This window comes from Danio rerio, chromosome 18 (genome assembly GCF_049306965.1).
Source record: "Danio rerio strain Tuebingen ecotype United States chromosome 18, GRCz12tu, whole genome shotgun sequence".
NCBI lineage: Eukaryota > Metazoa > Chordata > Actinopteri > Cypriniformes > Danionidae > Danio > Danio rerio.
The window spans coordinates 19,825,896-19,849,453 of record NC_133193.1 but is presented as its reverse complement, the minus strand read 5'-3'; the positions used below and the strand labels follow the sequence as shown (position 1 = coordinate 19,849,453).

Genomic DNA, 23,558 nt, shown 5'->3' with positions numbered 1-23,558 from the left:
GATTACCTTTTTCAGCGGAACAATCTATATTTGTCATTAAAATCTCTAATTGCCAACAAATGCCTGAAATCACAGGCAAATGTGCCCGTTCATGTGAGTAACAATCACACAGTGTGAACAATTAAAGACACAATCTGAGAGAATGGCTGGTGAATCGCCGATGCCTATGAGATATTTGGCATGCTAATTATCTGAACCTGTCAGCGATTCATATCATGTAGTGAGAAATGTGTTCTGATTGAAAATAACATCGGCGATTACCTACAGCCAATGAGAGAGCAGCATCCACTGGTATGGGTATCTGCAGGCCAGCGGGAGGTTGAGAGAGGAGTTTAAAGAGCTTATTTTCAGTCTATCTGGACCCAAGAAATTCCCTATTTAATGTCATACAGTGTTAAAACCCATCCATCTTGCAGTGTAAACACAACACCGACAAAACGCTAGCCCAGATAGTCATGCAGTGTCAAAAAATCTGTGACACGAATACTTTGAAAATCCTGCAGGCTGCACTTGGCATAAGTACTCATTTTGAAATTATTTAAGAGTGTCATTAATATTTCATGTCATTTTAATGACAAATTCAGCTTGTACCACTGTAGTTGAGGTTAAAAAAATTACATACAGTTGAAGTCAGAATTATTAGCCCCCTTTTGATTTTATTTTATTTTTATATTTCCCAAATTATTTTTAACAGAGCAAGGAAATTTTCACTGTTTGTCTGATAATATTTTATCTTCTGGAGAAAGTCTTTATTTTTTTTATTTCGGCTAGAATAAAAGCAGTTATTAATTTTTTAAAAACATTTTTGGGACAAAATGATCAGTCCCTTTAAGCTAATTTTTTTTCGATAATCTACAGAACAAACCTTCGTTATACAATAACTTGCCTAATTACCCTAACCTGCCTAGTTCACCTTATTAATCTAGTTAAGCCTTTAAATGTCACTTTAAGCTGTATAGAAGTGTCTTGAAAAATATCAAGTCAAATATTATTTACTGTCATCATGTCAAAGATAAAAAAATAAACAGGGGCGCTAATAATTCAGGGGGGCTAATAATTCTGACTTCAACTGTATATATACACGTCAATATACATATACATGTCATGGGATGTCAAGTTGTCATTGCAAAGACGAAAAAATGTTGTGATGTGTTTGTCAAGTTATCATAACAAATAATGGCATCTTCATATTTAATATGTCCTGAGGTGATCTGAAATGTCCTGACATGAATTTAAAGGTTTCATGGTAGTCTTATGAACTGGTTTTAAGTGTTACCAAAATCTGTGACAACACTTGTTTTTTATTCAACATTGGAGTGGAATATTGTATATAGCAAGCATGCATGCTCACTTTTTGATTATGAATTTGTAAAAACCTGTAACACTGGTAGTATAAGCCAATACTGCAGGATAATGTACAACAGCACAACTTGCTTGCTATACTAAGGCCAACAATTTGCACCAGTGTTTAACATTCTTGTGCCCAGTAGGTTTCTGGTATCATATAATTCTTTAGTAATTTCTTAGCAATTTTTTAACAAAGTAAGTGTTTTTATATTTATATTTATGTATATTTTATATTTAACGCAACTGCATGATTAGTTCAAACATGTTTCTTTGCATAAAAGAAAACTGCAAGAAGTTAATAAAAATATAAGGGTACTTTTCAATGAAGTCATACAATGGCACTGTTTCCAACTCCACACATTTGAGTCTTGCCTTATAAAAGGGGAAAAACGATCTACCACACACACACACACACACACACACCACACCCTGCAGCAAGAGTAAAAAGCACCAATCGCTGGAATCATCACTCATCACCAAGTCAAGACACAGATAATTGTGATGGTCTCATATCTCACGTATTGTCTCATTTTTGCTGTCAAATTCCAATAAAATGCAGGTTTTCTCAACATGTCTGGTAAGAGATATGGGCTAAGACATGACAGCATTTGATGACTTGGCAAAATACATATAAAAGCTTGAAAAAAAAAAAGATATTAAATCAATCTTTCCATTTCAGTCACAATTTTAGATTTTATCTGATTCAACAAAAATCAACAAATTTTAGAAATGCAACCAACTAAAACCAAGAACAAAATACATCCATTACCTAAACAAGCACGAAAGTCAATTTCAAAGTAAAAAGTTTGAATGGTAAAAACAATATGTCACAGGTGAGTTGATCTTCCTGCATCTTGTCTAGATATTTTACAAAGTAGCATGTCTAATCCCAGCTAAACATGAACATTAATTAAAATGCTCTAATGAGGTTTCTTACAATGCAGCACTTTGAAAAGCGAGAGATATAACTCTAATATGCTTTTACAGCTACACAAATTGAGGGTTGCACTAATTAATGGCGTACTTTATTACATAACAATGGTTAGCAAATTTAGTTTTATTAAGCTCTGTCTAGCTGTTTTATCGGGTACAGTAACAATGTGGTCTGCTGCAAGACTCCATGGAGACGTTTGTGGTCAACTGTTTTGTTCACTCAGTAGGTGTTAGCATTGTGTTTTAGCATGCTGCAGTCTCTGTGGTCACCAAGATTCAGTAACAGTACTCTGTTTAATTCCTGAGATCTGAAGTCGGTACTTAAAATAAGAAATAAAATCTTTGTGAATTATTAAAATTTACGATTTGAGTTTGACTAGCTCTTTCAATCTCTCTATGAGGCTTTCACATGCTATGGAAACAAACTTAAAGAGTACACATGTATGATTGCAAAAGGGGTTTGTGGGACATATCCTGGGACTGATTCCAATGAAATTAACTGCTTTTGGTGTAGGTTCATTTGTAAACAGCATTCTCAAAAGCAGTTCTCTGGAAGAGGTACTTCAAGATTTGATGGCACAGACAAGAAGTTCTGTATCCATAGATTTGGTGGATGAAGAGATCAAGAACTAGAAGATGATTGTGATATGACCCACCAATAGACAGAGCAGTCTGTACTGGCTAAATGTTTGATCTGAGGTTATGAGAGAAAATGAAACTTAAATATAGATATATCCATATTCAAGAAGGAGACTATGAATGAACAAAAGGCACAAACCCCTATCATTTATCTTTCCTGAGAAATTTCTTTTTTCACTCCACTAAGAAGCCTTCCACATCCCCATGAACTCAGGCTGAACTAAACATCAGCTGAATGTGCACTGAAGCATTGCAGCCAAGAACAACCTAACCTGTTGCAAGTTTGAACAAACCTACATTTCCACAAAAAAAGCACATTGGCAGGACTCTGTTTGAATTTCATAAAACATTGCATGTTCTGAATATACAATAACAGATCACACACAGCGAGGCAAAACGAAATACTTACCTTCGTCCATAAGATTTCCAAGTACGTCTTTCTTCTTTCCTTGAAATGTGTGGACCTCTGGAATGAGAGAAAAAGCGAAAATAGAGATTAGCTTTGGTCAACAGTCAGTTATTTAAAAAAGATCATATTTATATATTTGGATGAGTAAATACAACACTAAAACCCTCAGTATGTGGGAAATTAAGTGATCGTCTTAATGATACATTCAAACCCAGATTCATTTAGGGAGGAAACACCAGACATGCACACAAAATGACAAAACCCCATTCAAACCATAAATTATAGCAGCGTTTAAACTGCAATCTAATAGGTTTTATCATAAAGTGTATGCTATTTGATTCTAAAGTCATGTTTTGTTCTTTTAGCAAGAAATATTGTCAAATCATACATCAATAAAATGATCATAATATCATAATCCATGGATATGCTTTCCAACGGTTGAGCTGCTTTTTGGTTTATTTTATAACTGACAGGTTTTTCAGGTCCCGCTACTATTCAATGCAGAAAAACAAGTCCGTTTGTTCATTGCATAACAAAAACAAAGTCCTTCCATGTTATAAAAAATAACAGAATTAGTCAAAGTCAATGAAGCCAGAAACAATACAGCTACAGAACAAGTAGAACAGATATTTCTTCATACTGTCGAACACCGACATGCCTCTTCAACCGAACTCATTTTTGTACCCCATGACAAAGGTGCATGATGACTTTAAGCAGTTATTTTAAGTGTTGTTATTTTGTCAAATACAAAAAAAGCAAGAATAAACATAAACTAGGGCTGTTGCCTGGACTAGCCACTAGGTAGCAATGCCACTCACTCAAAATTGAATAAGAATGAAGCAAACAAATGGAACAAGAGGAATGTTTGCTTTTTTTACATCCACAAGCCAACAATCTAATAAGAATGTGTAGCAATCAGAACTACTCTAAGAGGCACAGAAGCATGTAAATCTGCTCTCCCAGTATGTGGCCCAGATTTGCAAAAAATTACCAGCATTTGGGAAAAGAACTATTTTGCATACTCATTTATCATCTTATTATCTCATATTTATGTTACAGTTCAAATGTTAATATTCATTTTCTAGTGTCCAAACTCATTCTCTCAAATGGCTTTGGTATGCAGATTAGGGTTGGGCGATGTTGGAATCGTACGATATCTAATGTGAAACTTTGCAATAGACGATGACATAGTCGTCGTAGGTGGCAGTGAAATGAAAGTTTACGAATAAATCATTCATTCATAACGAATTAATTATTTGTAGACTACCGTTTTAACCACCTGACTCGCATGGTCTTTGTTTTACCCATAACCAAATCAGAAAAAATATAGATGAGTTACACACAAACTACCACCTGTCAATCACTCTGGTATGAATAGGCAGAGTGATAGTGTCATTAAAATGGCGTTGAACATTTGGTTTGTAAAAAAAGCTGCACAACCAACAGCAACCAACCAACAGTATCTGAGGTTTTCGCTAAAACTTCTAAGTACAAAAAAAAAGCGAAAGCGAAAAGATTGAAGCAGTGTACTGACGCTGTGACACATGACCTGATATATTCAAAAGACCGAAGAGTCATTAGATAGAGACAAGATTATTAAATATTACATTTAACAACTATAGAGAGACGCGATACAGCAGTAGCCTACATCCTTGATAAACTGTTCGACGTACACTGCTCTCTGGGGTTTTGTGGTCAAGAATGCTGGAGTTCAGACATGCGCATACGCTTTTCAGAAATGCTAGATGAAACGCAAGTGTGGACGTGGATTATTTTGTTTTAAAATGCCATTTTAAAACTAAGACATATTAGTGTAAATGCGGCCTAAGTGTGTATTTTTCATGAGCGGGTAGCTGCTTCGATGGGGGCGGGGCGGAAGATTGCGATGCCGGCTCAGCATCATGATGTCTATTAGCCAACGGCAATGGACAATGGCATCGTCTATCGACCCAACCTTAATACAGGTAATTTACTGATGTAATAAATTTAACACCCCTCTTGAACACTGAACTTTGTACATTTGTGTCTTGTTTTCGATGGAAGTCTGTTCCTCACGGTGGCCAGGACCAGTGCAGAGCATAATACAGACTGGGTCTCACATTGACTTTTCCACATTAGACCACACTTCAATATTTCATCAGTAGCCATTCAGAATGGAACACAGATCAATATGCATTAAAGTATCTGGTGAAATTATTCAGCAGTTTAAGAAGTGTACAAGTCCAAATCTGGCAGATGGTCAATAGCATGGACAGAGCATGACTAAAAGCCAACAGGGACTTAAAAGCTGAAACCCAATTTAGTTTTGATATCAACATTTGTAATTGACTCAGCTGTTAGTATGAGAAGCTCATGATTAAGTTATGAATCCTTTCATGAGTCATATACTGACCGAGATGTGCTGATTCTATATCACACAGAAAACTAATGCGCTCATTTAGCCACCAGCAAAAAGCTTTGGCCATAGGGGAGACAAAAAACAACAAACAATTAGATGAGATAAAGGCATGAAATGTTCTGAGAGGAGTTCGCAAAAAGATATGGAACAACCTGGATGATTTTAGGCTAAAATTAAAGGGATCCTGATAATAGAAAATACAGACTAATTTCAATTACAATGTCATGTTCGAAAAAAATACTCAAGACATTTTATCCTAATCGCTTTAGGAAAACAAATGTTCTTTTTCTACTTATTTTTAGACAAATAGCTTTGTTATAAAAATAAAAAAAATCATATTTATTTAAATCACACATGTACAAATCCCAAATACATGATCATCTAGTCTATGAGTCAGAGTTCCCTGAGCAGACAGACAGGTCCCAGCCTGCCCTAACCGTACTGCTCCACTAGCAAACTTGTTCAACTTCCCACTCCAACCCAATACACATACATGCTTCCTAATATACTACTAATGGAGTGAACAGGAAAGCACAGTAGAGTACAATGAAGACAGTAGGTCTGATGACAGCTCAATTGAAGCTGTGCTGCTATGCCACAGACTCAAGCTTTCCACAAACACACACACACACAAAGAAAACCAAATCAAAGATGGGAGGGACCTCGACGTTTAAAACAAACAGAGAAAAGAAAATAATGAATGTTGTCTCTGAAAACAGACACCTTTCCCTTCTTTGTCAACAGGAGAAAGTGCAGGAATGTCACAAGAGGCCCAATGAAAACTAACTGAGCTATTGGGCAGTTTTTTACTTCTACAGAAAAACATATACTAGACACACACACATGCATCATCTGTACAATGGATTGTCATGTTAAAACTTTATACAGTTCATACAGTAATAGTTAATTGGGTCTAATTTTGCATTAAACTCTTTTGACTTTTACTGTATTAAAAAGTAAAGTAGAAAAAAATAGTTTTGAATAACATAAATATTAAAGTAAATGGAAGGTTTAATTAAATGGGGCAGGTTTAAACAGTTAATGAGTGACAAAATATGTGAATTTCCAGGGCTAGTTAGTTGCGGTAGTAAATAAGAGTATGGTGTGTTTACCTTTAGGTTTACTAGCAGTTCTGGCCGCTATGCAAGAGAAGAGCTTGAGCACCCCCTTCCATGAGTACACAGGCTGTAGTCTAACAGTAGCCGACATGAGGAGCAGACTGACTCTTCATCATGCTTTTTCCATAACAACAAAAATACCCATAAGAGATAGCCACTCCTTTCCTGTTTCACAGTTCTGTTCCTAAAGCCTTCTTATGAATAACAAATGGCGTGAAGATTGAAATTCCAACTCTAGATTAATACACATCTCCAACAGGTTGCCCAGGGGGGCCACGGTAATGTATCCTCACCCCTACCCTCCAAAGGAGGATAGGATGAGTTCAAAACACCTATATCACACAGTCACGAAATCCCCGTAATTCCAGGAGCCGTTCCTCAAACTGGGAGAGCAGGAGATTTGCTTCTTAAAAGACTTGCTCTTTAGTAGAAACAGCCCAGACTGAGCAAAAACAAAGTTGGTAGAGTAAGAAGTGGGGTGAGGGGGGTATGCTGTAATCTAGGAATGTTACACAAGCAGATCCAATTTCCAGCCGCTGGAAGGAGACAGAAATCCCAGGAAAGATTGAAAAAAAAAATAACAGTGTAGAGGAGCTGAATTAACCAGCCTTCTAAAAGCACATTCCACGATTGTTTTCAGATAGACCACTCCCAGGACTTAAGGTATCCTGTCAGCTATTCAAGTGAATAAAATGTTGAGGGAAAAAAAACGTTGTTGCACAGAGGAGCGAACTCTAAGAATGACGGCAGAAAGAAGGAGAGAGTCCCGCCTGCACCATCACCACTGTTGCCTGTGGGTTGAGGAGTCAAATGTCACTCTGAAGTCAGCATGCGCTCTCTCTCTCGCTCTCTCTCTTTCTCTCTCTCTCAGAGGAGGATTGGGACTGGTTCATGGGCCCAGTCGTGTCAAATTACACAGCTCCTCCTCTAGCCTTCTGCCTCTATTCACATTGCCCAGACAAAGAGACTTTACAGCATGGCACCTCACGACAGCCGGCAACTTTAAACAAAACACTCAATGACTGCACATGCTGCTCGAGGACAGCACAAACAAAAACAATGAAGAGAGAGAAAATGTGGCACGGTACAAAATGCCCAATTTTAATTACTACGAAGATGCTGAGTGTATAAGCACAATGTACAGCTCGGTATGAAAGTGAAAAAAGAGCTTTCTGCTGCTTAAACTGTCGTTAGCCCTAGACGATGACCCCCATTTGCGCCTCAGTGTGACATTACAGGACCCCGAGTGTCTTGTGTGACCTTTGTTCCCTCACCCCTGTCAAAACATGCCCTTTAGGTTTAACTAGTGATAACATGACAACCAAAACATGAAATTCCACACAGACTTGCTCATGAAACCTCTTATTAAAATCATTATTATAGCCAAAACAAATGGTGTTGATCTTCAGAGCGTTTACCCCCCAATTTATGTAAAAGCTGTCTGTTAATCATGGAGCTGCTAAATACAATGATGCACTTACAAAAGAAATGAAAGCCACTGAAATGATCAAAGACCACTTGCCAAGTCTTTTGTTCCAGTACTGCTACATTAACATTTGTAAGGGCAGATGTGAGGGGTCATGAATGTTAAATAGGCTTTGCCCAGTCCTGCCTCACAAACAGTGGTGCAAACACCTGCAGGCATCCTGTTACATTGTAGAGGTGCGTATTATAATTTTTCACCAACTTGTCTGCACTAATGCAAGGCATAACACTTTGCCAAAAAAGCAATGTCCTAAATGATTAATTGACTGATTGCCAATAAAGGATCATGGTGAGGGGACAAGTCTTTACAAAGATCATTTTGTCTAGCCTGAATGCCCACCAGGTACCTGCTTAGACCTGCAAATTGTACCACGATGGATGTTAATTGTTCTCAAGGCCACAAACGTTTTACTAAACTGCGTCTATGTATTTTACTTTTGGCTAGAGAAGAACTGGTCCCCATATTGAGCCTGGTTTCTCTCAGGGTCAGGGCTCGACAATAAGGACTGCCCGATGGCCCGAGGCTAGTATGCAGGGGATACGCTCAGGATAGTAGACAGTATAGTTACTGGCCCGATCGGGCCAGTGCTATCTCGTCACTAAAGTTTGATTTGGCTGTGACTGTCTGTCAATTGCGTGCAAATAGGGTGCTTTTCACACCTAGATGTTTGTTTCAGAACCTGTCTCGTTTGTAGAATTAGCAAGGTTTGTTTGACATGTGAATACAACAATTGCGCTCGGGTCCACACCGAAACAATCAGTCCGAGACTTTCTGAATGAGGTGGTCTCGGCTTGATAGAAACAAACTCTGGATCGAATCGCTTGTAGCAAGAAAGCAAAATGATCCAACGAACTAACGAACCAGGGTATATCGCAGTGTATTATGGTTGTGTAACAGCCAACACATATAGAGCTATATAAAGAGAGAAATGGGCGAAGCAGTGGCACAGTAGGTAGTGCTGTCGCCTCACAGCAAGAAGGTCACTGGGTCGCTGGTTCGAGTCTCGGCTCAGTTGGCGTTTCTGTGTGGAGTTTGCATGTTCTCCCTGCGTTTGCATGGGTTTCCTCTGGGTGCTCCGGTTTCCCCCACAGTCCAAAGACATGAAGTACAGGTGAATTGGGTAAGCTAAATTGTCCGTAGTGTATGTGTATGTGTGGATGTTTCCCAGAGATGGGTTGCGGCTGGAAGGACATCCGCTGCGTAAAAATGTGCTGGATAAGTTGGCGGTTCATTTCGCTGTGGCGACCCTGGATTAATAAAGAGACCAAGCTGACAAGAAAATGAATGAATGAATGAATGAATGAATTAATTAATAAAGAGAGAATTATGGGCAGGGTGGGATGTCAGGGTGGTAAATGTGCACTTCATGAATATGCTGTTTATCCGTTAGGAAAATTGACAGAAATTACCATCTGATACCTTTTCCATATTGTAATCTTATATTTTGTATAAGGCCTATGGTTTTGTTCATTTCTGCACTGAAACCTCGAAAGAAAGATCAACATTGATCTGCAAACTGAATTTGGAAAATATAAATTATTATAATAATAACAATTAATTTGGGAATTGGACAAGTAAACGATACCTTGAATTATATTTAACTTATACACTAATGATACACTAATGTTGATTTTTCACATTCAGTTCCATTATTTTTACAATGAAATAAAGTAGAAAAATGCTAATTTACAACATTTTTTGTTGATTACCTTTTTATGCTTATTATAGTACAAAAGCAAAACCGATTATTAACCATTTACCAACAGTCAAGTGACAGTTGTTCCAGTGTGTGGCTGACCAGTACAACTCAATCAGTTAATTTATGTTTTTTCTCAAATATTAAAATTGTATTTTCTTAGTTCATAAACAGTTGAAACATGATGAGAAGTCAGTAACTGCTTGATCTGCATACTTTCTAATATTTGAATAAAAAAGGGAAAGGAACCAGCATGGCCTATAGTGTCATGTCAATTATAATCCACACTGCCCCCATGGGCCCAGACTATATGCTGACAGCAGAATGATTTGTTAATGATACAAATCATCAAGCAATGCAGAACAAGAACTTGGAAACAAAAGGGCTGAGGGCTGGGCAGAGATTCTGTGAAAAATTTTCATTTAAATGAGGGCTCAGAAAAAGGGAAATATAGTTAAATGCTAAATAAATATAGTTATATACTTAAATGCATTGTGATGCAGATGTGGACACCTCTCTGTCAATTCACTAATGACAAAAATCAATTTTCTATTTCTGAATGTTAATTGATAAAGTGGAATTAATGGAATGCAAAAGCATGAATTTTAAAAGAATAAGTGTACTGTTGCACAATGGTGGGAAGCGAAAAATCTGACTGGTGCTGTCTACATGAAAACTTAGCTTAAAAAAAGCACTTTCACATCTGAGAAATTGAAGGGGGAAAGACCCAGAAGCATCATGCAAGCCAGTAGCCAGCTCTGAGACCACAGAGGTCCAGACATTGCTAAACATCGCAGCAGCTGTCAGAAGAAGGCTAAGTGAATGAGCTCATTAATATTTAATGTGACAACATTTATAATGTAACCAAGTACATAATTTTTGTATTAACCCTTGTGTATTGTTTAGATTAACTATCATTTCATTATGTTGGTAGCTGTTTTTGCCTCGTTGACTGCCGTTATGATGACATTTTTTAATTTGCTAAGCCATGACACCATATAATCATGTTTTCTTGGCAAAAAAATCATATCCCGGTTTTTTTTAGGAGAAAACAGGTATACGATATATATGCGGTATTTTCCCATAAAGGGTTACTTGAGAGATAAAGCCTTTATTACAACTTTATTCAACATTTTTTGAGCAAAATACAACTCAAACAAAGGGGTTTCCATTCCTGAGTACAAATAAACATCTGTACAAAAAACATCTGTGTGATGTTTTGATTCTGGGGACGTTCTGGGGGCGGGGTTAGCGTGACGCGCTGCGAGCTACTGGCCCGACAGTGGAAACGCGACATGATTTCAGCCTCACTGCTTAACCTCCCGGGCGATTGGTCCAGCCTGATTAAAGCCCTGGCTCGCACTGGCCCGACAGTGGAAATGTGGCTAATTATATCAGCTGTATGCTTTTTTTAATAACACATTTACATGTATGTATTGTGCACAATTATTAAACAGTGCACATTTCGAAGTTATTTAAAGAGAAGTCTTTCACTCCATGTAAAAATCCTACACTTGGTGTCATGGCTTTGCATTTTCCCAAAATGCGTGTCGAAATAAGATGTCAGCAAAAAGCAGTCCTTTTGCTAAAAACATAGAAGGTTGTAGCCCAATTAAGACTTAAAATCACAGCAGAGCAGATGAATATATCCCTTTATCCAAATTTAAACAGTTTGTCAAAATATCTTATTTCAACAGAAGAAAAAACTCAAAGGATTATTACCACTTAAAGAAGAAAAAAATGAAGGTAATTAATTTTTGTGTGTGTTCTATAGCGTTAAAACTAGGCCTGCAACAACGAATCGATTAAATCGATAAAAATCAATTATTAAAAGCATTGGCAACAAATTTCATAATCGATTCGTTGCGTCGCGTGACACAGGGACATTTGATTGTTAATAAAACCCTTTATGGCTCGTTTCCATTGACTGGTACAGTACGGTTTGGGTCGGTACGGGTCACCTTTATCAGGCTTGCGTTTCCACTATAAAGGGTACCCTTTTGGTGGGCGTGGTGTAAGACAAAGTTTTAGTCGCATCATTCTCGCGAGGAAATGTCTACAGTAAAGCTGCACAGGTCGTTCACATATCATATTAAAAGCACTTCTCACAAAACAGATGCTTTACACACATAAATACTTGTGTATAAATGTTTATTACTAACTTTTCTATAAACAGGAGTTGATTATAACTGCAGATCATTGACAGTGCAAAATAGCCTACTGTGACGTCTATAATTATATAAAATAAATAAATAAATGAACATATATGAACACATACAGCCCCTTACAGTCTCCGATATGTTACCAACTGCAGAAAAACTACACACATTTCGTTCTTAATTAGGTTCAAAACAACACAAAGTATAGCCTACAGTCAGTAAAAACCTCTCATCTGTGTCTGTAATCTTCAGCAGCACATGTCATGTAGCCTCTGTTAGAAAGTAATTCCATCATTCCCAGTTCATATTAGTCCAAAAGGTGATGATAATAATTAAAACAAGGCAGTTTGTTCACGTTTTCTGAAGAAATAACGTGCTCCGGGAATTTCCAGCGCTCCACTCTCGCGTTTGTCTTTTTCTTTCTGAATATGGCAATCTCGCGTCTGTCAGCTTCTCACGGGATCGGGTTTCCAAAGCATGTCAATAATCAAGCGCACGCTATTATTATCAGCTCAAGAAGTTTGTTATTTCAGATATAAGTTAGACGCGCGGTGAGCGCAAGAAAGAAAGCGAAACCGCTCGCGCGTCAGACTGGCTGGTTTAAAAAAAAAAAAAAAAAAAAAAAAAAAAAAAAAAAAAAAAAAACTGCGAGGCACAGGGTAGATTCTGCTCTACTCCATGGCTGTGTGGCTGTTCATCAGGACGATGATATATGAATATATAATTCCGCTGTAATCTCTCGCTGTGTATTTCAAACATGGCGGGTCCTTTGTTTACATTCTGGCTTGTTGTAAGTGAATGACGTATCTCTTCTGTAAACCAATAGCGTTCAGCTGCGGGTCTAGCTCCGCCTTTTGGTACTCTTTCTTGTGTTTGGGACCCCTTTCGAAAGGGTCCCGAAAAAGTGGAACGGTACGGTTTGGTTCGGTACGTCTTTTGACAGTGGAAACGGCCATAAAAGCAAACCAAACCGAACCGTACCGTACCGTACCGTACTCAATGGAAACATGCCATTAGTTCAGCGCGAAACACAGTCTCTCTCATGCACCGATACGGGGTTCAGCACCTCAAAGACAGGGATGATAAGGAAGGGAGTTCAACAGCAGGGTAAATCACTACAGAATCCTACTTTTGTTTCGTTTTGCAGTGAGGACTATAAAGTCCCTGGTGCTGGCGGTTTTACTCGTTATCCAGCTTGACAAGCATGACAAGTTAGCGTTAGTTAGTTTACCTTTAGAGCGGCAACTGAAAAATTCAAACTGAGCTGACGCGTTGACTGGCGCTGAGCCAGAGAAAGACGTGCCACATTATCTCAATTATGCAGCGTTTATGTTTTAGACATGTAAATACACACAAGTACTAGTAAAACAAGACATTTAGAGTTTGTAAAACACACAAGGTACTCTAACAATCCATTCATATATAATTTACCAATGTGTTTTATTCATATCAGATTCACAGTGAAAGTAACTATAAAGTTGAATCTATTCTTCTCAAAGTTCACCAGCTACTCTTGCATTTATTTTGGGAGTAACTTATAAATTTACATGCTGAATCCTGCATGCACCTTTATGAATGAGGCAAACGCATGGCTGCAAGTAAACATGGCAACGCCCATCCCACGTTATAGATCACAAACACAAGTTGTGAATTAAAATATCAGGTAGCTGATGACATGTGCATGCGTGTGAATATATTTAAATAAAACGAGGAAAAAATAAATAAATAAAAGGGATACATCTGTCATACATCGCTATTGTGGCTGCGGTGTGTCACGTGACAAACATGATGCGAACATTAGGGGTGAATGTTCTAAAATAATGATCGCCTAAAATAACTGACTCCCGGTTTCAGAATCTTTTAAACTCACCAGTGAAAGGGTTCATACCAGCAATAAAGCAGCTATGGGATAGTAAGGTATAGTTAGTTTGCACTTTGCTCTGAAAGACTAAAGACACGTTTTTATTCACTCGCCTTTTTTGATAATTCCATATGTAATAATAATTATCCATACAATAATTTTCCATATGTTGCCATGTATTGCTACACTGTAAAAAGCTTTTCTTAGTAATTTTGTCTCGTTTCCAGTCCAAATATCTAAAAAAATCTTAAATCAAGACTATACAAAAAGAACGGAATGAGAAAATTAAAACTTGTGTCTTAAGTGATGCTTAAACCTTGAGATTATATCTTATTGAGATTATTTTTCTTACCCCATCGGCAAATAATTTAGCTTGTTTTAAGCAAGTAATCACTTATTTTGAGGTGTTTTTTTTAAACGACATAATTTCTTATGCTACTTCATGTGTCTAGTAGAGCTGCACAATTCTGGCTAAAATGAGAGTCACGATTTTTTTCTAAATAAAATAAAAATCATGATTTTGTCACGATTCTGTAGATCTGAAATAAAGGGTAATATGAGTGAACTATTATTATTATTATTTTTCAAACATACGGTAAAAAAATATTATGTAAAATATATAATAATATTACTTGTGGGTCTACTGTTGGTAAAATGCTAACCTTTGTATATACTTGAAATGGTGGACTTGAACAGACATTAAACTGGTCCTGGTCATTAATGCACAGTAAAGTGATGACATCAGAATACAACTATTGATAATTTTGATGTTGAAATATTGTGTTTGACACATATGCTTGCAATCAGTCATTGACAACGTTATTAGACCAATTTTTTTCCACTGGTAAAATCAGATTCCCTCTTGCATTATATTTAACATTATAGGTTAGAGTAGTTATACTGACACTGTTAAACATTTATTCTCATGAACAACACTATGCTCGCTAAGAAAGAAAAAAAACATCAAAAGCTTGTCGCAATCATAAGTCTATAATGCGATATGATTATTTAAATGATGTGCTCGCTTTCGGATTCATTTTCACTATTGAGTGCGGTTCATACTTCCCGCGTGGCTCCCAAAGTATCACTCTGTTCCACAACCTGAATGTTGTTTCCAACTTTATTGCTTATAATAAAGATTATTGATCTTGAAAATATTATTGGCAGAATCGTAGAAATGTTGGATTATTATTACTATCATTATAACAGCTCAGGGATGACCTTTTTAGAATGAAGGGTTGGAAATAAATGCTTTTCTTGTTTTTGTTTTTATCCGTTTCATCGATTAATCGAGTTTAGTTGCAGTATTAGTTGCAGCCCTAGTTAAAACTACATTCATTTGATACAAGTATGCTGCTACAGACACATTTCATTTACTGATGGTTCTATGTAACCTTGTTGACTTCTCAAAACACTTAATTTATTTTATTAATAACAAATTTTTGTAGTAAATTCAATGAGTGAGATACTTTCTTTAATAGACCATGATAAAAAATTAAATCTGTATTCGAATAAAATATGCATTGATAATCATTTTAGAAATCAGCTCACAGACCTCCGAATCATAGTCCAATCAATTGTGCCTAGAAACTCCCACCCGTACCAGGCATGATATATACATGCAGGTCATTTATGCTCCTAGTAGGCAAAACACCAGAGCTTCTCTCTGCTAAAGCCAGAATGCAAAACAACTTTATAGTGGAAATGTAATTTAGTGAAGAAAAAAAAAAAGTCACTATCACTCATGTGATAACCCACCATTATCGTAGTTGTATTGAATGAAAAACTGCTTTGGCCCGGAGCCTATATAAACAATCCATTATACAATCCACGAGTACTGTAAACACATGAACTGACTGCAGGTCATTCACAGCCTTACATCACATATCATTTGGTGTAAATATCAACACAATATACAATCAAAAGGCAGACAGCATTCACAGACAAAAAAAGGTTTCATCCTCCTGAGTCTATAAATAAAATTCACATTAGCATGTCCACACTACATGCGCACTACATCTGCATAATCATCATCAGCATGCTCATCACTACTGCAAATTCAAAAGTGAAACAGAAGCTTCTCCACCTGAAAACAAACAGCGGTAAATGAAGCATAACATGCACACTTCATTAGTGATTCTATCCCATCCATTATCTCCTGCTCATCTCCAAGATATCTTCTCAATGGACAGAGTCCATTAGAGCTCTATCCTGTAACTTTATATACAGTGAGGGCTCTGAGCAGGGACTGCTAAGGTAACAGGCAGCTAAAACCATTAGACACTCTAGACAAACAATGAGGCATTTTCTGTATTTGTGTTCCCCACATAAATGCAAGAGGATTTGTTTAGCATCACATTATCATGCTCAATCATAGGGCACTTTACACCTGGTATTAAAATGCATTTTGGTCATCCCTGCCAATAGCCTTGTGGTTAAGTGCACCAACACAATCGACTCGAGTCTGATTCCCAGATTGAGGTCCTTTGCTGATGCTTTTCCTCTCTCTCTTCCCCACACATTCCTGCCTCAACTCCCCTCTATCCTATCCAATAAAAAGGCCAAATTAATGGTTAAATTAGATATAAGTGGACAGGGTGGGTATCATCTAATTAATACTTGCTGTTTCAATCAGTTTTGCTCGTGCACTCTTTTCACAACACTTTTTTTCAATTTCCAATTTTTGAGGGCAGGGTCAATAGGAGGCTGCATATACAAGCCTTTTCTGATCTTTCTTGGCATTAAGCTTTAGCAACTAGCATTTTAGAGCTGCACACCATATCATTTTAGCATCTATATCAGAATGTGTGAACGAGCAACATTTACATTGCAGGATCTGTAATGTGAAGTCAGAATTATAGTTGACTAGGTACAACTCTGGAGTCATTTCAGTTTAACCATAAAAAATTTTTAGAGTTTAGTTTTATAGAGAATTATAAATTAGAGAAAGTTTATTAGTTGTGTGTTTTTTGATGGCTGTGACTGTAAGCATTTTAAATGAGCTTAAAGTACTTGGGCACAAGGAACTATTGCATGTTGTAGATTTATCAAAAGTTAATTTGATTTAATAATGGATATAATGCAGACTATACAACTTTATTGTTTGTCTGATTACTTTATTTCTGTACCTGAATACTGTTAGACTCCTTCATACCGTTACTCTATCGTGTTTATCTATTCTACCAGTTAGTCTATTATATTTTCTGCAGATGCACTCCTTTACAGAATCTTCTTATTCAATATAAATGTATTAATTATTTCAAAATAGAGCTATTTAGGTTATTTGGTAAAATATTGCAATATAAATCGCAGAAAATAAAAATATCGCAATGTACATTTTTTCTAATATCATGCAGCCCCATTACTAGGGATGCAAAATTCTCTGTAGAAAACTTATTGTCCTGTTGTCCTTCTACGGTTCGGTGCATCCTGTGATCCGCGGTTCAGAATATGCATTATTAATATTGGTTTGTTAATAAAAACAACCTCGACAAAGCAGTTCTGCCTATGCTTCCAATTACCTTTCATGCTCATTGCATGTGCAAAGACCTTTCCAATCACCTTTTAGTATGTAAATCTGTTGATGACATCACGTTTTCCTCACGTGTTGGTGTGTAGAGTTTCTGTGGGTTTCAGCAAGGCAAGTGAAAAAGATAAAGCGCAAATGCGCAGGGGAGGCCAAATCGCAGCCCATTACCGTCAGTGTTACAACAGACACAAAAACATAATGAATGCTTTTTTGTTGTTGTTGCAAAGATAACCTAAATCAGTGGTCACTGACAGACAGATCGAGGTCCGTGTCCGGACCCAGAAATGTCCCATATGAACGCGGACAAACAGCAGGTCTTTTACTTCAGTCCCACTTCTGCTCAGTGTTCTTCCGCACTCGATCACTCCCGCTATTCAGTGTTTACCCACTGTCTGCTAAGAACAGTTTTCTTCTTGATGTACTGTTTCCGTTGAATAAAGAGAGAAGAGTCGAATGCTCTCTCTTTGCTCTATCGTTTCATTCACTACAATGGTGCTGATATGTGAAATGGAGCCCTCTGGAATCATATTCAAATCGTAAATAAATTGCTGCCTTGGATTGTTGCCTTGGTAATGCAAGCATAATGTAAACAGAAGTTATCAATGTGCTCAATTATTAAGATGTGTTGACATAATTATTATCTGCATAATTGGTTGTGACTGTTGAGTCGAAATGTAAAACAGAAAAAGGGTAAATTTAAGCTTTTTCTCTCTATATTTTTCTTAAGAGTTTCATTTGGACATACAATTTACAAAATAAAAACGCCCTACTTTTATTTAATTAAATGAGAGAACAAGCAAATCTACAGTCATATGTGTGAAGCTTTTGCATTGTAAGGTGTCGGTTAACCAATAAATATTTATTGTTCTTTGAATTGTTCTGTGGGCATTTTTATAGCACAAATCGTACCATACCAAAACCTGGACCCTAAAACATTAATACATACCGAACCGTAAGTAGATTGAACCGTTGCACCTCTACCAATTACATATGAATGCCTATATTGAGAAATATAGCAGCTTTCGTTTCTTCTGCGATAGCTGCAAAACTGTGTTGAACACTCACTGTAGGTTTGTGTTGGAATCAGAACCTTGAACTTTTTTCCTTTTTTGTTGCTTTCAAATCAATCTTATGTCAAGTTTGATACCCCATCTGGCTAGTGTGCTTCAACAACACAACACATTTAAGAATTAGGTCAGTAGGCACTGGGCAGAGAGTAAGTGGTATTTTGTGGCTTCGACTGTTTTACACAACGAACACCAAAATCTATTTGAAAGCGTTTTTGGCTAATATTGGAAGTCATCAAAATTGGACGAGCTATAAACATTTTACACTTGTATTTGATCTTGTAGACCAGTGATCAGATCAACAAAAAAAGCAACATAATACCATATGCAAACATGACCACAGTGGATTAGCACCAACACACAACTAGGCATGGGCCGGTTAAGATTCTGATGGTATGATAACCTTGAATAAAAATATCATGGTTTCACTGTATTGCGATTACTGCTCTAAAATGTTCTTTTTAAATGTCTGGATAAAAAACAACCTTTTCCCCTTTAAAAACAACATATATACAAACAGCGGTATACCTTGAAAACGGCTAGCGTCCCATGCCTACACACAACATCCTATATTTCCAATGTACGACCAAGTAGAAAAATATTAACAGCCCACAAATGTCAGATAGTCACCAACTAACCAATCCAACTAAATCAATTCAACAATCCACATGTACGGTACTGTGCAAAAAAAAAAAAAAAAAAATGCAGACTCAGTCTAAAAACACAACATGTTCTGGGCTCATTTTAGGAGGTAGAGTAAAACTACACTAACAGCCAAAAAACAACAACAACACAACACTTGGATAAAACATAATAATCAAAACAAATATATGCAAAGCGATTTAAAAAAAGTATTAAGACACTGAAGAATGAATCCACCCACCCCACCATGCATGTACACAGGCTCATCCACATCATAAACAATCAGGCTTGTTGTCTGTGCTCAGACAGATGGTCAACCAGCATTATAAATAGTAGTGATCATCTAGCAGAACTTTAAAGAGAACAGTAATGTGTACACATGCATGAGAAGTGGAAGAGCTATGCTGTGGACTACAGAGTATGAAATTGTCTATGGCTGCTCATATACTTCTGTTCCAGCTATTCTAGACTGAAGCTGAGGAGTCTAGCTCTAAAAGACAGATGTCACTTTGGTGGGGGGTGACCAAGTTTATTAGACCAAGTGTGTGCAGCTGCTCCTACAAGACAGGTTGAGAGTCACAATAAAATGACTCCAGTCCATGACTGCAGTGGTCCAAATGTCTAACCATGACAAATTTTTTTAGGAAAACATTTAGTTGCACAACAAACAGTATAGAAAGAGCAATAATTGTTTATACTGACTATCGCAGAGATAAGACTCTTTCTTATTTTGTATTATTTAATTTTTTGTCAGCAGTGTTTGCCGTGTCAGGATGTTCACTAACAGCATACGATTGCTCAGGTATTTAAAACCTTATTATTACCTCTAAACTGAGAGTAAAAGAACTTTATATTGAGATTATTAAGCCATTAACCCTTTGACTGTCGCTCTACCAAATAGTTGACCATGTTTTCACTGTTTAGTAAAAAAGTAATTTAAAGAATGACCGTTTTACACACACAGCATTGTTGGTTTAATATTAAAAATCAAAACATACATAATCCTGTTGCACACTTGATTTTGGTTTTGTTGTTAAAAAAAAAACAAGAAAGCATGTTAAATGAAAATCTGAAATATTTTATAGCATACTTCAAATAATAAAAGTGATTTAGTATTCAAAAATGTTTTAATTTGAATATTACTCTACATATTTTCAAATTTTTCATAGTATTTGTATTAACTCTAGTATTTTTACCATAAACCAACATTTCAAACATTTGGTAGAGATTGATATTTCAGAATTTATAGGATGTGTTGAAAAAAAAAATACATTGAGTGTGTTAATTATGACATTACGAGTTGAGAAATGTAATCCAAATATTTTTTTTCTTGGTGGGATAGGTAAAGGGTTGAAGAATCAACTTGACATGGTTTTAAGAAAGACATAAGAAATAGTTTAAAATCCTAGCAACAAATTGACATTTTTAACTAAAAACCATCTATTCAAAAATGTTTAGTTTTTTTGTTTATAAGGAATATATCCCCAGATATACAGCTGCAGGATATTGGAAAAAATGTACATTGCGATATTTACATTTTCTGCACTTTATATTGCCATTTATCTCAAGATAGCTTAATTAATAATTTTAGACACATTGGGATGGTTTTGTTGAGGAGTGCATAAAATATAATCAACAAATTACAACTGCAAATGACTATTGCGTATTCACACATTAATGCTGAAACAATATATTGTGCAGCCCTACCCAGATCATTTAATTATTACAAATTTTACTACAACTACTGCTATTGTTAGTAATATATATATATATATATATATATATATATATATATATATATATATATATATATATATATATAATAGTTAAAGACATATTTAAGTCATTCTGTGCTTGTAAGCATAAAAAGATCCCGCCAGAGAGCCTACATTTGTATATGAAGAGCTTATAAACAATAATAACAAAAAACGTTGTGAAGAATGCTTCCAAACATAATATGTATACAGTTCATTCTCCTCACACCTCACAAATGAAGGTGAAGGATTGCATTACCAAGCACCTGGACAAGGATGAAACCAAAAAAAAAAAAAATGTGTTTAACCTCATGACATTTCTAACATTCAGCAGTTCTTTTTAAAAATAAGCTTTTCTAAAAACCTGGATTTATTTTGAACAATTTCATGCAAATGTTAACCTTGCCATTAAAAATGAATTATGTTTTCACCAAAGTAGTGAACCCCTTTCTATGTTTGTGTAGGCCTGTATTTTACTGCATAGTAAAAAACACATTAAAAATCTTTCTGTCAATGTTTTTCAACAATTATATTTGATTAACCAAAGTCACACAAGTGCTAATTTCACATCCATCACATCCATAATTGAGAAATGTCATATTCATAACGAAGCTCTTTCTTCATAAATGCAAAAATGTAAAATAAAATCAATAATTTTTGTTCTACATTAAGCCAACTCTTCTCCTTGTGATTAGCATTGTTTCTTTGGGGTTGTGCCGTTTCATTCACAGAATTTCTATAAAGAATGTTGTATACTGTAAACTTGCAGACTTCTTTAGTCAGATCCAAAACGTATGTTTATTTAGCTCATTTAAATTTTTTTTTAATTACAGATTGATATTTTTTGCTCCCATATCTCAGTGGTGAGCTGTTTTGGAAAATATAAACAGATGTTTCGATATAATGTTAACATATACTTTCTATGTAAATTTAAGTTTTAAGATATTACTGCAAAAGTCACATCCACGAAATTGCATCATTTATGCATCAAAACATCTTCACAACAAGATTACCTTTAGTACAACAGGGTTAGTTACAGAAGGGATTTGACCCTATCCTATCTAGCTATTGCTTCAACCACCTGCAACTTAACCTCGTTTACTGTAATTGATAGGGGAGGTGCTAAAACGGATCCTTAAGGATAAAGAACAACAAAAACAGTACCGTCTAATTGAGTCGCAACAACGATGTAAGCATAGGATCTCCATGGCGAATTGCAGCCGCTTTGTAAACAAATCGGAGTGGTGATCGAGCAGCCAAGTTCAAGGCGTCTGCGAGCACGAAAGCTTAAAATAAATCCCATGTGTAGCATTCACGACATTAAGCTCCTTTAGGTGTCACATGCACAAGCACATCTGATGATTTTACTGTAACATGCTCGATCTGATCGTGTCGACCCTACACACAGTGTCGGCTGATGGTTAGCCTTAACGTTATGCATGTTTTTCTTTTGGGCTGACTTCTAAATCAACACCACCATATGTTATATTGACCATAACCAGTGATAAAATGTTTTCTGTAGCACATGTTGGTATCGGTCTCTGTGTTCAAGTTAACTTTTATAATGTGAGGCTGCTTTTGCACCGCAAACTAATACAGTTTCTGTCAGTCAAGCCATCTCTGTATGGCTAGAAACAGTCAAAAATGATCCGTTGACAATAAACGAGGTCTTAATCTTAGGACTGAAATATAAACAGAAATAACACGTCTGCACACATACGCTAATTACGATTGGAAAACACTGCACTGGTTGCATTACATTTGATTTCGTCACATAAACAGTGTTTCTCACTTAGCACAAGCATATAAAGCTAGCAAAGGCAGGCTAATAATGGCTACATGGACCATATATCGGCGTTTAAAATATTTAAAAAGCATTTTGTTACTGGATAAGAACCACACAGCGAATCACATTGTGTTAAAGAAAAAAATGAACTCACAAGATGTGTTTTGCTGAGGAATGCAGTAAAATTGTTGATAGCATGGTCGGCTAGCCGCTTTTTAAGCTAGCTAGCTCGCTAAGCCTAGTAAAATCAACAACAGATCCATTATCCTCGAGTGGAGGATTTAAACATTGCACTTACCTCCAGAAAATATCCCTCTGCTGCCAAACGAATTAATTGTAAAAAATAATTCACCACACGTCGGGCAGCGTTAGGTTATATGTCCGTTAATCGTTTGGTTGTTTGTGTTTCCACATTCGCTAAAAAGAGACGCTGCTGTCGCCCGGCAGTCTCGGTGTCGCGCACTGACTGAAGCTGTTGAAATATATTTTCACGGGAACGGCGCTGCAAGGATACGCGAACGCGCTTCAGACACATGAACGCGGGAAGGAGAACAACGTTGGGCCAACAACACACAGATGGAAGAAGTACTGTCCTCAGATTAGGAGTTATAAGAATATAATATTTTATTTAGACAAATTAGCACTTTGGTATAAAACAAAAATTGAATAAAACTGGATAAAAATAAACTACATATCATAGGATTTTAAAACAATAAATAAAAAACTGAAATATG

The 23,558-nt window shown here is 36.4% G+C and overlaps 1 protein-coding gene across 2 annotated transcripts in view; it reads right to left on the bottom strand.

The window, feature by feature from the left end:
* Window positions 1-23,288, bottom strand: part of siah1 (siah E3 ubiquitin protein ligase 1) — a 32,930-nt gene extending 9,642 nt beyond the window's left edge. The window contains 2 exon segments of one of the 2 annotated variants that reach the window (NM_199521.2): window positions 3,329-3,385; window positions 23,123-23,288. In NM_199521.2, coding sequence (NP_955815.1) covers window positions 3,329-3,338 — 10 coding nt within the window. In that variant the 5' untranslated portion in view covers window positions 3,339-3,385; window positions 23,123-23,288. 2 annotated transcript variants of the gene reach the window in all.
* Window positions 23,289-23,558: the final 270 nt, after the last annotated feature.